Consider the following 15,951-nt stretch of genomic DNA (forward strand, 5'->3'; position numbering starts at 1 on the left):
AGTGAAATTTTAAAAAGGCACTGGTATTTTAACGCTAGCGGATTCTTTTTCCTTTGCCTCACGAACAACAGACTCTCCAGTGGATGGCACCACCTTGCAGCTCTGCAGTGAGATACCTGAGGAAAGAGCGCCATCTGCTGCACCCCAATTATTAATCGCAGCAGCCAGCCTGGGTAACTGCCTGAGTTGCTCCCTTAAGGAAATTTAACTAAATTAAAGCTGAGAGAGAGAGAAGGTAAAGAGATAGGAAGCATTTAATTATTTTGCTTAGAGCAGCATAATTATTATAACTATGATAAGTAGTTGGGCTCCTGTATATAATATGAGAGCCTCAGATCACGGCAGAGAACACCCACCGGATGTAACATCGTGGTCTATTCCTTCCACTGAGATGGTTGCATTGGCAATTGGTTTACCCTGAAGGTCTCGGACGAACCCTTTAACTCCTCGGTGTACCTGTGAAAGTCAAGAACATCTCAAAAGCAGACATACAGAAGGCCAAGAGGCATATCCTATATAATAAAAGGGTAATATGTAAACTGACCCTAACAGGGGAATAACCATTGGAACAGTCACTATGAGGTGCACTGACCACCTTTCAGCCCTTTCCCTGGCTGGCAGGCTCCGAATGCATGATGGCCACCTGCAGCAGGGGTGGGGCCGGCGACTGGGCAGGAACAGTCGACCTCTCGGTCCCTTCCCCCGGCCATCAGGCACCAATCACCCGATGGGGAACAGGTAACTAGGGATGGGTGGTGGTGGGGGGGGTGGGGCTGGCTGTAGACAGCTGGGGAAGATGGCCTTGATCACAGGCCAGGCCTAGGGACCATACCCGTGCGCAAATTTTATGCACCAGGCCTCTAGTCAATAAATAACTATTTTTTAAATAAAATAAAATTAGGAAATAAGATGCATATTTTTAAAAATATGGTACTCACATAAACGTAAAAAAAAGTCTTTGAACTATTTATGCTTAAAAGATATAAAAATAAAATATTTATCTTCTATTCATACCTCCTTAGCCATGCAACCAATGTACAAATGTCATCAGATTAATTTGAATCATTTCATAATTATGCAATGCTTATACAAACATACATAAGTCTGTGTATATATTGAGAGAGGTAAATTGGGAGGCCTACAGAAACATATATATGAGTTGGAAGGAGGAAGTTAGTCTATATACAATGCTCTCCAAAATAAAAAAACATACATAGGTATCCTTCCAGGACAAAAGAAATAGATCCAAATGTGTTAGCTGCAGCATTGTTTATAATAATAAAAAATTGGAAAGAAATGAAATATCCATCAATAGGAGATAAAGAAATTGTAGATTAGTCACACAATAGACTGTTTGTCAATGAAATGAATAAGCAGCAGGGATAAATTACAAAAAGAATATTAGGAGAGGGAGAGATAGAAACATCAATGATAAGAGAGAATCCTTGACCGGCTGCCTCCTGCACACCCCCACTGGGGATCAAGCCCGCAACTCGGGTTTGTGTCCTGACCAGGAACCAAACCCTGACCTTTTGGTCCATAGCCATGCCAACCAGGCTCTTATAATTTTCTTTTCTCTAGCTTACTTTATTGTAAGAATACAGTATATAATACATACAGCATACAAAATATGTGTTAATTGACTATGTTATTGGTAAGGTTTCTGGTCAATAGTAGATTATTAGTCATTTAGTTTTAGGGAAGTCAATAATCATATGCAGATCTTCGACTGTGCAGAGGGTCGATGCTCCTAACTCTGGCATTGTTCAAAGGTCAACTGAGCCACACCGCCAGGGCTCAGGTTAATTTCTTAATCTTCCTATCTATAATTAAGGGTTGCTTTTTTTTTTTTTTTACTGATCCCCGTCTAAGTACTCTGAAGTAAGAAATATATTTTAAAAATGTGAAATGTGACATAGGATTCCAATGGAAAAGTGTTTAAAGTATTTAAATAGTGAGCCTTGGTCTGGAATCATCTACACTAATAAAAGAGAAACATGCAAATTGGTGTCACTCAGCTATGCCCACCAGCCAATTGGATGAGTATGCAAATTAACCCAACAAAGATGGTGGTTAATTTGCATTCGCAGGCACAGAGCGAAGACTGAAGGCTGTGGTCAGACTGAAGACTGAAGACTGAAGAGGCTTGGCTTCTCCGCTGCGGCTGGACCAAAGGCCTGGGTCCCAGGTGCCAGAGGAAAACTGGTGCCGGCAGCCAGGGGAAGGAAGGCCTATTGCGCGAATCTTTGTGCAACAGGCTTGTAGACTACACTAATAAAAGAGAAAGATGCAAATTGACTGTACCTTCACGATGGCCACCAGCCAATCAGGAGCAAGTATGCAAATTAACCCAACCAAGATGGCAGGTTAATTTGCATATGCAGGTGCCAAGTGGCTGGAGGCGGGGCGAATGCTTGTGTTGTCGGCAACGACGCAGGCATTCCGCACTGCCCCAGCTGCTCCAGGGCCTCTGGGCAACGTGGGAAGGTGGAAAGGCAGCTCTGGGCTGGAGCCAAGGCAGAAAGGCGGCTCCGGCCAGAGCAAAGTCGGTGCCGGCAGCCAGGGAAAGGAAGGCCCATTCTTGCACGAATCTTCATGCATCGGGCCTCTAGTTTTAAGATAAGCAGACTAACAGATTGTCCAGGGAGAAAAGGCCACTATTCAATGGCAACACCAATAAGAAACCACCAATGGGAATGCTAAATCTGTACTTTAGAAACAAGGGCGTGTTCTGAGTCCCATTAGACTGACCTTCTTTGAATATAATCAGAAAGCAGCTAAACAATGTGACTTTCTTACCATATACACAGGTTTTAAAAAGTTTCACTTTCCCTAAATTTTACCCCCTCAATGTTTATATAACCCATTTATATAGTCATCTTGAATCCTTTGAACACATAGGGTAGGAGAGAGTAACATAGATAAGTTATATCTCTGGCTGATCTGAAAAACATCAAATCAGAGAGATATGCTCTGGGAAATTAATTACTTATGTTTTCCAAGAATACTTTGCTTATATATATATATATATATATTTGTAATTTATCAAACACTAATAGATTAAATAAAGAATCAGCATATTCCAAAAAAAACTCTAAAGATTCTGGTACCCTGAGAAACTCCAAACTTAGAGCAGCTAAGCCAATTTGTCCCAAATCACACAAGTCAAGGTAGTTCACTGAACTCAGTCATTTCCTGTATAGTCAAACACTACAGTGTGGTGCATATTCAATTTCTGGGAGTTACTATAGAACACTATCTAAAGGAATGTCATAAGTCCTATACAATCAACTTCCTAATAGCACAAGGTCACTCTATACTAGTGATTTTCAATCAGTATGCTGCAAGAGGGGAGGGGGAGACGGAGAGTGGAAGGGGAGGGAGAGGAGGAGGAGAAGGAGGAGGGGGAAGGAGATGTTGTTCCACCCATCTATGCATTCTTTGGTTGATTTTTGAATGTGCCCTGACCAGACCTACAACTTTGACATATGGGGACAATGCTTTAACCAACTGAGCTACCCAGCCAGGGCAATAGATATCTTTGTTTTGTCTATAAACGATTGATTGGATATTACATTTAATTTTTATGAAATAGAACTTTCCTGTTTTAAGTATTTGAAATGACAGATGTTTAAGCACAACATGAATTAGTATAGAATTGAAATGTTTACCCACCTGATTACAGTCTGTATGGTGAGAGATGTAGGCGTGATCAGACTCATCACAGAGTTTTTGTCTTGATGTCGTGGTTTCTGGTCATGCTTGCTAGTGTGCACTCTGTCTGGCTACAGGAGCCTACCAGGAATCGAGCCTACAACCCAGGCATGTACCCTGATGGAGAATGGAACCATCAACCTTTTGATGAACAGGACAACGCTCAACCAACTGAGCCACACTGGCCAGGGTGACCACATGCCAATTTTATTCACAGCATGCTTTAATCATGACTAGAGCCTTCTTATATTAAATATACAATCATAACCATGGTTTACTTCATAGTGAAACTAAAAGAGATCTATATTTTTGTCATGCCTAAAATAGAGACGAGTACAAATCTAGAATTTAAACTGGTAACCAACCCTCCACACACATATTCTATTGAGTTTTAGCTGAAAATATTGTGCAAAAATCCACAGAAAATTTTACCAGAAAAGTTGGAAGTGAACTCTAATCTTACAATGCATAAGTCAGTATATGTTTAGTGACCTAAATTACAAAATACCTAAATCTAAAACTTTCAAACAATAAAACTAGTAACTCTTAAAATGTGCTAGACAGCATGTGGGTAGCTGGAGAGAGGATGATGTGTAAAACAGATATGCTTGCCCTTATAGGTTTTACAGTCTAGAGGCAAATCAGTATTATTTAATAAAATTACAATAAAATGGAAAGCTGGGTGGGAGAGAGGTTTGAGAATATTCTTCTCATCCTTAATCTATATGGGAAAAAGTGAATATTACATAAATATTACCAAAATAAATTTAATAAAGCTGCAATTTCTAACTGCTTTTGAAAAAGGATTCAAAGTCAAAATAAAGCAGTTAATTAACAGTGGGAATCATTATCTGCCTTTAGCCTTATTACATGCTAATCAGATGAAGATCTGCCAGGTTAAGTAGTCTTACAGTTTCACTATCAATTTTTGCAAAGGAAATACGTATACACAAATCTACACTGAAACTTAGAAAAACATATCTCAACAATTTTAAATTGTAATGCAACAACTGACCACAGAATGGTCTCCATTTGTGAGGAATTCTATAATATAATGATACCATACAATACGAAAGAAATTATAGAAAAATGAAAAAGGTGATTATACTGGTCCCCCTTATTCAGTTTCGATTTCTGTAGTTTCAGGTATCTTCGGTCAACAGCGATCCGAAAATATTAAATGGAAAATTCCAGAAATAAACAATTCATAAGTTTTACATTGTGTACTATTCTGAGTAACTCATTTTATTTTATGTAAACATTGTATCATCTTGCATCATCATAGAAAGGGTTTGAGAGAGACCATATTTATGTAACTTATTACAGTATGTTGTTTAATTGTTCTACTTTATTACTAGTTAACCTCTTCCTGTGCCTAATTTATAAATTAAACTTTATCATAGGTACATATATATAAGAAAAAACATGGCCTATACAGGTTTCAGTACTATCCAGCTTCAGGCATCCAGTGGAACGTATCTCCCATAGATAAGGGGGACTACTTTATTTGGGGTTTTTTTATTATAGTTTAAAAATATCTGAAGATCCAACTGAACTATGATATGTAATATAAGCAAGCTACATTAAATCTAAAGCTTAAGAGCACTCAATAGCATTTTTGTTGTTTTGATTTTTAGAGAGAGAGGGGGTGGGGTGGGGGAGAGAGCGAGAGAGAGAGAAACATGGACATGAAAGAGAAACTAATCAGTTGCCTTCCATACTCGCCCCGACCAGGGATGGAACCTGCAACCTAGGTATGTGGCCTAACAGGGAATCAAACCCACAACCTTTTGGTGTATGGAGACAATGTTCCAACCAATTGAGCCACCTGACCAGGGCTCTATGAATATTTAAGCAGCAATAACTGCCTTGTAAGAGTTAACCAAAATAAAATTACATTCCAGCACTGAACTATGTTTTCACCTTCTAGAGAAAAAACCTCTTCTCCAATTCTCCACCATATCCATACTCTATTATTAGTGGGATGCACAAAAAATGAATCCAATATAGGACATTAGCCATTTTACTGGGACTACCTCTACAAAAAGAACTTTAGAAATGGGGCTTATAAAAAGACTGTCAATTATATATTTTAAAAGGTATATATTTATGCAGTTCTATGATTTCATTCCATATGTGAATCCTCACTTGGCTCTAGGGAACCTGTGTACAAGGAGGGGACTGTACCTTGGGTTCCATTTCCCCAAGGGCAGAACTTAGAAGGTATGCAACAAATGTCTGTTGGACTGGATCAAATCAACGTGACAACATCTCCAAAACAGCATATCACAGTGGCTAAATTCCTTTGACATTTCAAAATTAACGAAACTATACTGTCATATAAGCTTACAAGCACATTGGCAGGATTTGCCATTTATGTATTTATTTAATACTAGAGGCCTGGTGCACAAAATTTGTGCACTGGGGGGGTGGGGGCGGGCGGGGAGGCCCTCAATCCTGATTGCGAGAGAGCATAGGTCAGGTCAAGGGACCCCACCAGTGCATGATCAGGGCCAGGGAGGGACATGGGAGGTTGGCGAGCCTGGGCGGGACGGCGGGAGGGCTCCAGGGCATGTCCGGCCCATCTCCCTCAGTCTTGATCGGCCGGACCCCAGCAGCAAGCTAACCTATCAGTTGGTGTGTCTGTCCCCTGGTGGTCAGTGCACATCATAGTGACTGGTCAACCGGTCAGCTGCCCCCTGGTGGTCAGTTCAGGTAATAGCAAGCGGTTGAGTGGCTTTGGCATATCATTAACATATTACGCTTTGATTGGTTGAATGGACAGGATGACCTGACACTTAGCATATTAGGCTTTTATTATACAGGAGGATATTTATTTTATTTTAAAAAAATTTATTGATTGATTTTTAAAAAGAGAAGGGAGAGCCCTAGCCGGTTTGGCTCAGTGGATGGAGCGTCTGCCTACCGACTGAAGGGTCACAGGTTCAATTCTGGCCAAGGGCACAATACCAGGTTGCGGGCTCAGTCTCCATTGGTGGCCGTGCAGGAGAGAGCCAATCAATGATTCTATCTCATCTCTCTCTTGGCTCTCTGGCCCCTTGAGTGTGGCTCTTCCACAAAATACCACGTGCAGGCGCGTGCACAAAGAGCCGCATGTGACTCGCGAGCCGCAGTTTGCAGTCACTGAGATAGAGGAACATCAACTTGTTGTTCCACTTATTCATGCATTATTATTGATTCTTGTATGTGCCCTGAACGAGGATTGAACCCAAAACCCTGGAATATCAGAACTACACTCTAACCAACTGAGCTACCAGGGCAGGGCAATTTTATATGAGTTTTAAATGGTAAATTCAGCCCTGGCTGGGTAGCTCAGTTGGCTAGAGAGTGGTCCCCATATGCCAAGGTCGTGGGTTCAATCCTCAGGGCACATACACGAAGCAACTAATGAATGCATGAATAGGGGGAAAATAAATCGATGTTTCTCTCTCCCTTCCTCTCTCTAAAATAAAAAAATTAAAAAAATTTAAAGCTCATGTAAAATTGAAATTTATAGATTATAAGATAAAGCCATAGCCATATGACATCTTGTTTAAGTGTTTATAGCTTAAAGTAAATTTCTTTAAATGATTTCATCCACAGCGTAAACGTCAGTAAATAGTCTAAAATAAATGTAATTTACACAATGGTACCATAAATTTGAGAAAGAACAATTGATTCGATTGAATACCATTTCAGTGCTTACCCCCACTTACTCTTGCTTCTGCCCACTCACAGACATTTTTAAAAGTCTTTTAGAGCTTTCTTTGTAAGAAAAAAAAAAAAGACAGTAGTCTTCTCTAAAAATAATGTGAATTAGCTATTTTAGTCATTGCCTATATTCTCGAACTTCACAGAAATTTTAGATTCCAACGGAAATCTCAGTATTTTAGTATTATTCTGGTTTTGTTTCCATGAACCAAAGATTTGTAGGTAAATTGATAACTTGGCAATCTATCTTTATTATAACAATTATAATAAAATCACAACGCAGTACAATTTTTAAAATCCTATAAGTGGTTAAAAAAAATCGTAAGATACTCTCACACCAAATGACAAATTATAAGTGCCACATGCACCCTCTCATCAGAGGTTCAGAGCTGTGCTCGACCACTTTCTGTGGAATGTAAAGGCCTCTGGAAATCAAACAGGAAACCCTCCCCTTGGGCTCTTCCCAAGCCTCAAAACCGAACAGGTGTCCTAAGCACAATTCGAGGAAGGTTCTGGGAAAGGTGAACCGGCTCTAAAGGGATCTCCGGGAAGTACGATCATTCATTAATCTCCACAAATTCCGACTGAGTATGGCCCCCATCCCACCGCAAGCCCTGCAGGACCGAATCTGCTCTCCGTAAGACGGGTGCGGTGGCACATAAACAACTATGAGCTTTATATGTGAGTTTTGAGGTCTGGACAGAATCTAGTTTTCACCCAGGTTTACACGTGCTCATGAACTGTTTGCTGGACAAATGAATAAACAAATAAAACACTACGACGAGCCAGGAGTAGCGGGTGCATATTCGCCGCTGTCTCCATGGCCCAGCCGCCCACTGCCACCGGCTTCAGACCCAGGGCGGGATGCCACCTCCCCTCTTCTCGCCTCAGGCGGCGGCAGCAACCAAAGTTCAGCGGGAGCCCGGGCCCAGGCTGCGCCCTCCCTGCGCCCCCGAGTGGCACCTACCGTTGGTATAGGAAGACCCCGAGGCCGAGGCGGCCCCATTCTGGGCCTGGGGGCCGGTTAGGGAGCCGCCGGAGGCCGGTATCCCCGGCTGGGACATGACGACGGTGGTTATCCGGGTTGGAAGGGGCTGGTCGCGATATGCGACAGCGCCGAGCGAAGAGATGAAAGGCGACTCCTGGAAGCGAAGGGAAAGAACGACTGTGGACAGAGGGCGGGGAGGAGAGAGGGAGGCGCATCAAGCCCTAGACCCGGCGCCACATTCTCCCCAGCCCACCAGCGGCCACGACTTGGCCTGGGAGCTGAGGGTAGGTAGTCACGTCGGTGGGGCCGGGAACGCGGTGCTGGAAGGAGGCAGCCAAGCCCGGAGAGAAGAGAGGCCCTTGCCGGAAGTGTCAGCTGCCGGCCGCGCAGGCGCAATGGGGACACGTGGCACTTCCGGCTCCGGGCTGGCGACTGCCGCCGCAGTCGGTGCTCTCCCGGCGGGGCTGCCCAGAGGCCAGCTGACAGCCCCGGGTGTCCCGGCCCTAAGGACCGTGTTCGGGCTGGCCTGCCACGTCACTGACTCTCACCACCGGCCGGAAGTGGCGTGTGTCACCGGTACGGAAATCCCCGCCGTCGTAAACGTCACCTCGCCGGCAGGGCCGGGATCTTAGCGCAATCAGGGTTTTACTGGCCGCTTTCGGGAAATGGGACTGACAGTTCCTGTCCCCGGTTTTTGTGTGCAGGTTACCTGAGACTACAGACGTCATCATCCTCTATTGAGACTATATGTCTGGTAGCTGGAATAATGTTCATTGCAGTATTGCAGTATTGCAGGTGTAAATTGTAAGAACAGTTTAAAAAAGAGGTGGTTAATTATGTACGTGTGTTGAAAGTGTAATCACCGTGGCGGAGGCCTTGCTTTTTGACCTGAGGATTTAGAAGTAATTTTAATTTTGAAACTCGCTGATTCATAGCATAGTCACGCTAAAGTTCACTAAGGGCACATTGAACAGCACGTGTCAATGGCAGTTTTATTTCCTCCTCTAAAAGTTTACAGTAAGCTAAACCATTCAGACTTGCTTTCTGGGCAGCTCTCTCTATGGAGCACACAGGCGCCTTTCCCTATCCCCTTCCCCCAGGCATGTTTTCCTTTTCTCTCTCTCTCCTAAGTTCCAAGTGTTATAGAGTAGTAAGAAGCTAGGAAAACTGCAGGACAAGTGGAATAGGGAAAGGAACACCGATGCTTAAACAGCAGTTTGCAGCCACCTAGTCAATGTTATCTTCCCTAAACTAAGGACACTTAGGAATAAATGGTTTGCAATTCTCCTCCCCAAACAGAGGGTAAAATCACCCAACTCAGGGAGACAGACAACAGAAATCCAATTAAGTGCCATTTGCCAGCCCCACCCAAAGACAGACAAATTAAGAGAATAAATCTCATTTTGGTAAAGCTGATGAATAATATCCCATTGATCCACTCCTGAACACCCAGCCTTTAAAACCCCTGAAAATGAAGGTCCCAGTGTGCCTATGCCATTCCCCTCACCCTTTCTACCCCCCTACCCTCCCCCACACCTATCCCCTAACCCAGTGGTCGGCAAACTCATTAGTCAACAGAGCCAAATATCGACAGTACAACGATTGAAATTTCTTTTGAGAGCCAATTTTTTTAAACTTAAACTATACAGGTAGGTACATTGTTATTAACTTAATTAGGGTACTCCTAAGGCTTAGGAAGAACCACACTCAAGGGGCCAAAGAACTGCATGTGGCTCGCGAGCTGCAGTTTGCCAACCACGGCCCTAACCTCTAAGGAACCCCATGAGACTTGCAACGGGGAAGCCATGGGCAGCAGCAGCTCCTCCCAGACCCCCTTTTTTCTGACTTCCCCGTGAGCTAAGGTGGCCCAGCTTAGTACTCAAAATAAGTACAGAAACCAAACTGCTTCTGCTTCTGTAAACTGCTTTTTTGCAAACCGGGTTCCTCATTCCAAACCTTGGGATGTAATCAATACCTTTGTGATCTTTGCCTATATAAATCTGGTGTTGGGGCTGGGACAGGCACTATGAGATTTGGGAGAGCAAAATGCCCCCTCATAGTCCCGGATTTGCAATAAATGTGACTCTTTAATTCGACTTCTTGAGGCGTCCTTGTGTGATTCTCGGGGTACATTATGATACTTTCTTTTGCCTTACTTGTTTTCTGAGCCAATTTCTTCTATGGCCCACTTCTTCTACCTCTATGCCTTCCTAAATAAACTCTCTATAGTTTGAGTCTTGCCTCTGAATTCTTTCTTAACCAGAACTCAAGTACTGAGGTTGCCCAACCAAGGTCCAGTCTGACTCCACTAGTCTAACATCTGGAGCCGGTTTGTAAGGCTTGCCATGAAAGCCTCCCCTGAGCTTGTCTGGCTTAATATGTGGTTCCTTTTTAGTCCACAGGACGAATGACCATTTACCAGCATGACTGTACTTTGAAAAAAGGGAAATGATCAGGGGATACTGGACACAGTTCCTAAATTGACACAAACTCCTAGAGACCCAAAATGACACTCTGCTCTATCAGTGAAAATAGGAGCTTATAGTAAACAATAGAGTTTTCCCTCAGGTCCCATCTAACAGTGGGCCCAGTGAGTCCCTGAATCTATCCTGTGGTTATATCCCCAGTTCTGGAATGCATAATTAGAATAGACATGCTCAAAAAAGAAGAAAAGAATAAAAAGATAAATTTTAAAAAAGAATAGACATGCTCAGCAACTGGTAGGATCCTCATGTTGGATCCCTAACCCGAGGAATGAGTAATATTTGAGTGAGATAAGGAGAGAGGTGTGCAGGAAGTGGGGGTTGGGGGAAGAGCATTGTGATTATACAGTTATTTTAGGTCTCTTGAGCTTGTAAAATAACCAGAGGCCCAGAGAGGAAACCCTGCAGAAACCAGGGGAAGGTGAGGAAAGAATTGTTGGGATGTGATGGAAATTAAAATTGGAGTGCTTCAAGATATAATCTAAGGTATTTGATATTTGGACTTTAACTTGTGACCAATAGGGAGTCACTGCTGGCTTTGAACAATAGTGTGGCATGAAGTAAAATTCTGTGCTGGTGGAGAAGGGCTGGAATATAGGCAGGGTATTACAGATGAATATGTAGTTCTTTATATTAAGCAGTTTACAGTGGGATGGTGAAGCAAATACACAAATCAAGGCAGGATATGATAAAGATCCAAGAAAGGGCTCTGACTGGTTTGGCTCAGTGGATAGAGTGATGGCTGGGGACTGGAGGGTCCCGGGTTCAATTCCTGTCAAGGGTACATGCCTGGGTTGTGGGCTTGGTCCCTGGTCGGGAGAGTACAGGGGTCAGCCAATCAGTGATTCTCTCTCGTCATTGATGTTTCTCTCTCTCCCTCTCTCTTCCTCTCTGAAATCAAAAAGTATATTTTTTTTTTTTTAAAAAAGAAAGAAATTTGCCTAGTGCCCAGCAGGTACCCAGTGAGACCAGGATTTGATCACAGGCCTAACACCAAAGCCCCTTAATAGCTACTGCCTGCTTCTCCAATGTTCCTGCCACTCCTGGTGTCCATGAAAAAGTGCCTGAAACATGAGATGGTCATGGCTTCAAAGAAATCAATAAAAACATATTTTTTAAAAAAATCCCAGAAAGGTGTGAAATCAGAGAAAAGGGGTGTCAAACAGAGAATGGAAGCAAGAAATGCTTTGGCAGTCTACTGCCTCCCCCCTTTCTGATTTCTCTATTCTATCCTACCTCTTAAATTAAATCAATATTTGTAATTTGGCTCCAACTATGATATCTTATTTGCCCTTGATATCTATTCAAGAGAGTGTTGATATTTGCTTAAAGCTTTTTAGGCCAAACTCATTGCCCACAATTGCTGTCAAAGCAGGGGAAGGAGGCCCTGGCCAGGTAGCTCAGTTGGTTAGAGTGTCCATCCGATATGCCAGGTTTGTGGGTTCAAGCCCTAGAGCACATACAAGATAATAAATGAATGCATAAGTAAGTGGAACAACAAGTCAGTGTGGTTTATTTTTCTTTCTCCTCCCCCCGCCCCGCTCTAAAATCAATAAACTAAAGGGAAGGAAGAAGATGCAAATAATACAAGTCCTCAGAGACAATAGACCAAAAATGCAAGTCATGCAGCTGAAGCTTGTGTAGAGAAGCGAACTTTGACATCCAGTTGCACCTGAAACCAAAGTCTTCGCCAACCTCCCCCCCCCACACACACACACACGCACTACAGAACACAAAAGACCAGGACATAACTTTAAAAACATCCCTTCTGGGAGAGTAGACTTTTTTCTTTGGCAAGTAGACTTTTTTTTTTTTTTTTTTACTTTTGAGGCCAAAGAGAGATAGAAAGTGGAGTGATTAGTCAATATCAATTTAGCTGCCTCCCTTCTAGGTAGGTTTTTCCTGCTCTGAGCTAATGATAAACCCCCAAGAATTCAGAGGCAAGACTCAAACCCTAAGTTTGTACAGGTTTATACTATTGACTAAAATGTCATACCAAAGGTTTCACAATCTCTGAAGGGTGAAGTACAACTTATTTAATACCAAATGCCTGCTATAAAAGGTTAAATTATATACAAAATGAGCAAGACCTAAACTGCTATCTCAGGTGTGAAAAAACAAACAGTAAGAATTCAAAAGTATTAAATTTTATCCTAATTCTATATGATCATTTTCCTGAGAACCTTACTAAAATATGTTTGTTGTGTGTGGAATTCCATAATTCTTTGTACAAGTTATAAGTATTAAGACTTCTCTAGCATGAAGATGACACTTTTGGCACAACTGTTTTATAAAAGTCCCAAATCATAGATCCCAAGAACAGTTAAAAATATGACAAGCTCAAGCTTCTCAATCTTTTTTTAAAAATGTTTTTATTGACTTTAGAGAGAGAGGAAGGGAGAGGGAGAGCAATAGAAACATTGATCGCTGCCTCCTGCACGCCCACTGAATCACATGGGCCAGGCTCAAGTTTCTCAATCTTTTAAAGAGAAAATAGACCTGAGAGAGAAACTGAATCTTCCTGAGGTCAGACAGAAAATCAGGGTGACTCTTCAAATGGGCAAATGCTCACACCTGGTCTCAAAATTGCATTAGTTTCTTCCTCTTTTTTATGCAATTCCTTAATGATCTTGGTTTGTTGACGCTGGCACAGGAGTTTGATTTGGTTAAATCACGCTTCTTTGAACTTTGTTCTGTTTAAGCAATATCTGTGTCCAAAGAAAAAAACTAATGGAGAGGATTAGCCATTTCAAAAAGTAAATAACCTCATTGGTTAAATCAGGTTAAATATACAAATAATTTGCTAATATGTAAGCAATTTTTTTTCTAAAATTTGTTCCAGCCCTAAAAAATCCATGTTACTATTACTCCTCCCAAAACTATAGTTAAGTCTGTAAATTTTTTTGTACATTTTTAATGTAGTCAGTTTTAAACCATTGAGAAGGAAAGCAGCATTTGTCATCTGCCTACCCTAACTTAACAATAGGAAGTTAACTGGTAAGACAGCATATGAAAAATAGTTTAGTATTGTCTACACATTGTCAAATCCTTCTCTGACTTCTTAAAATGTGGTCACACAAATATCAAGAAAAAATTATTAGAATTATTACTAGTTGTTAAGGGTATTGATATTTCTTTGGTCAACTACCTATACTTACCCTACACTACCATACACATTTCTAAACTGATGTCACGAGTGCTCTTTCCCCCTCCCCAGGTGGGAGTCCATTCTGTGAGACTCTTTCCTCCTCCCCACATGGGAGTCTGTACTTGTTCTTCAATAAAATTTCCACCTTTGCTATAAAAATAATAAAAAACATAAAATGATGTCATTCAATTTTTTACTCTTATTTTTCAGAACAACATGATCCTTTTGTTGCATCTGCACCCTCCATGTGTATATGTATAAGATTTACTTTTATTTATTTTTAGATTTTTTTAACCATATATACATATTTTTTTATTAATTTTTTACAAAGAGGAAAGGAGAGGGATAGAGAGTTAGAAACATCGATGAGAGAGAAACATGATCAGCCGCCTCCTGCACACCTCCCACCGGAGATGTGCCCGCAACCAAGGTACATGCCCCTGACCAGAACTGAACCTGGGACCCTTCAGTCCACAGTCCAATGCTCTATTCATTGAGCCAAACCAGTTAGGGCTTTTTAGATTTTTTTAATATTGAGATATATATTTTTTAAAAATATGTGTTTATTGATTTTTTTAGAATGAAAGGGGTGGAGAGAGAAAGAGAGAGAGAGACATTGATTCCAGAGAGAAGCATCAATTGGTTGTCTCTCATACACACTCCGACTGGGGATTGAACCCACAACCTAAGTTTGTACCCTAACTGGAAATCAGACTTGCAACCTTTAGGTGTATGGGATGACACTCCAACCAACTGAACCATCTGGCTAGGGTTAAATCTATTTTTTATTATACTTTCTGCTGAATGTCCTCAGCAGTTCTTTCATTGATTAATTAATTTATTCAATAAATGCAGTAAAACCTCGATATAATGGACGAACTTGGGCGAGAGGGTGTCCCTTAAAGCTGAAAGTCTATTATATAATAAAGTAGGTCTTCCAAATGCTGCGCATATTAAAAAATTGACAAATTAGTTTACCTATTTTTACTTTAGTAGACACGTTTATGTAATTAAAATTAAGTATGTATAAAAAAGAAAAGTTTAATTTCACAGAAAAGTTTTCTGTATGTATTACAGTAATTTTAAATTTATACTGAATAGGTCTAGTAAATGATCACATTCATCAGTCATTACAAGTAAACAAATGCACACGGCTGGGGAGTGGCTTAGCACACATGGGAACATCAGGGCAAACATTAAAACTGCTGCAGAGAGAGAAATCAAGATGGCGGCATAGGTAAACACTGGAGTTTGCTGCCTCGAACAACCACTTTAACAATACAACTAAAAGAAGGAACTGACATCATCCAGAACCACAGGAAGGCTGGCTGAGTGGAAATTCTACAACTAGAAGGAAAGAGAAAAGCATACCGAGACTCAGAGGAGGCGCAGTGAGGAAGTAAAATACTAAGGTACAGAGGCGCACATGGAGTGGGCTGGTGGCTGAGGACACGGTTGTCGTTTTCAATCAGGAAAGAGTCTCAGGCTCTGAGCTCCAGTTCCGGGTGAGTCTCTGGGGACCTAGACTCATATGGGAGAAGCGGGATTGTCTGGCATCGGTCGGAACTTGAGGGCAGCTTTCTCTTGGATGGGCTTGCAGCGATTGCCAAGACACTGAGAAGCCAGGCCTCTGAGGGCAGCCATAATTGCTAGCCCCACCCTGTTGATCCCGTGGGACCTGCCTCAACTAAGCCCTGCTGGGAGGCTTTTGCTGGATAGCCTCAGGCAGAGGCTAGATTAGCACCTCCCTAGAGATCCAGGAGCCAGGGTACCCAGAGGTCAGAGTGGGACCATCCAGTTTGCAGCTCCGTGGAACCATAAAGGACACACTCAGGGGGCAGACTCAGTGAGCACCAACACCCCACTGAAGCAAGTCTTGCCCCAGAAGGGTGTCTCCAGCACAGAGG

General features: G+C 42.0%; 1 protein-coding gene across 1 annotated transcript in view; it reads right to left on the reverse strand.

Moving 5' to 3' along the window:
- SEC24A (SEC24 homolog A, COPII coat complex component) overlaps positions 1-8,953 on the reverse strand; it is an 80,145-nt gene extending 71,192 nt beyond the window's left edge. The window contains exon 1 of the mRNA XM_006753546.2: positions 8,393-8,953. Coding sequence (XP_006753609.1) covers positions 8,393-8,489 — 97 coding nt within the window. The 5' untranslated portion in view covers positions 8,490-8,953. The remainder of the gene's footprint in view (positions 1-8,392) is intronic.
- Between the last annotated feature and the right edge of the window lie 6,998 nt (positions 8,954-15,951).

The sequence above is a fragment of the Myotis davidii genome, unplaced genomic scaffold, assembly GCF_000327345.1.
Source record: "Myotis davidii unplaced genomic scaffold, ASM32734v1 scaffold471, whole genome shotgun sequence".
NCBI classification, from domain to species: Eukaryota; Metazoa; Chordata; class Mammalia; order Chiroptera; family Vespertilionidae; genus Myotis; species Myotis davidii.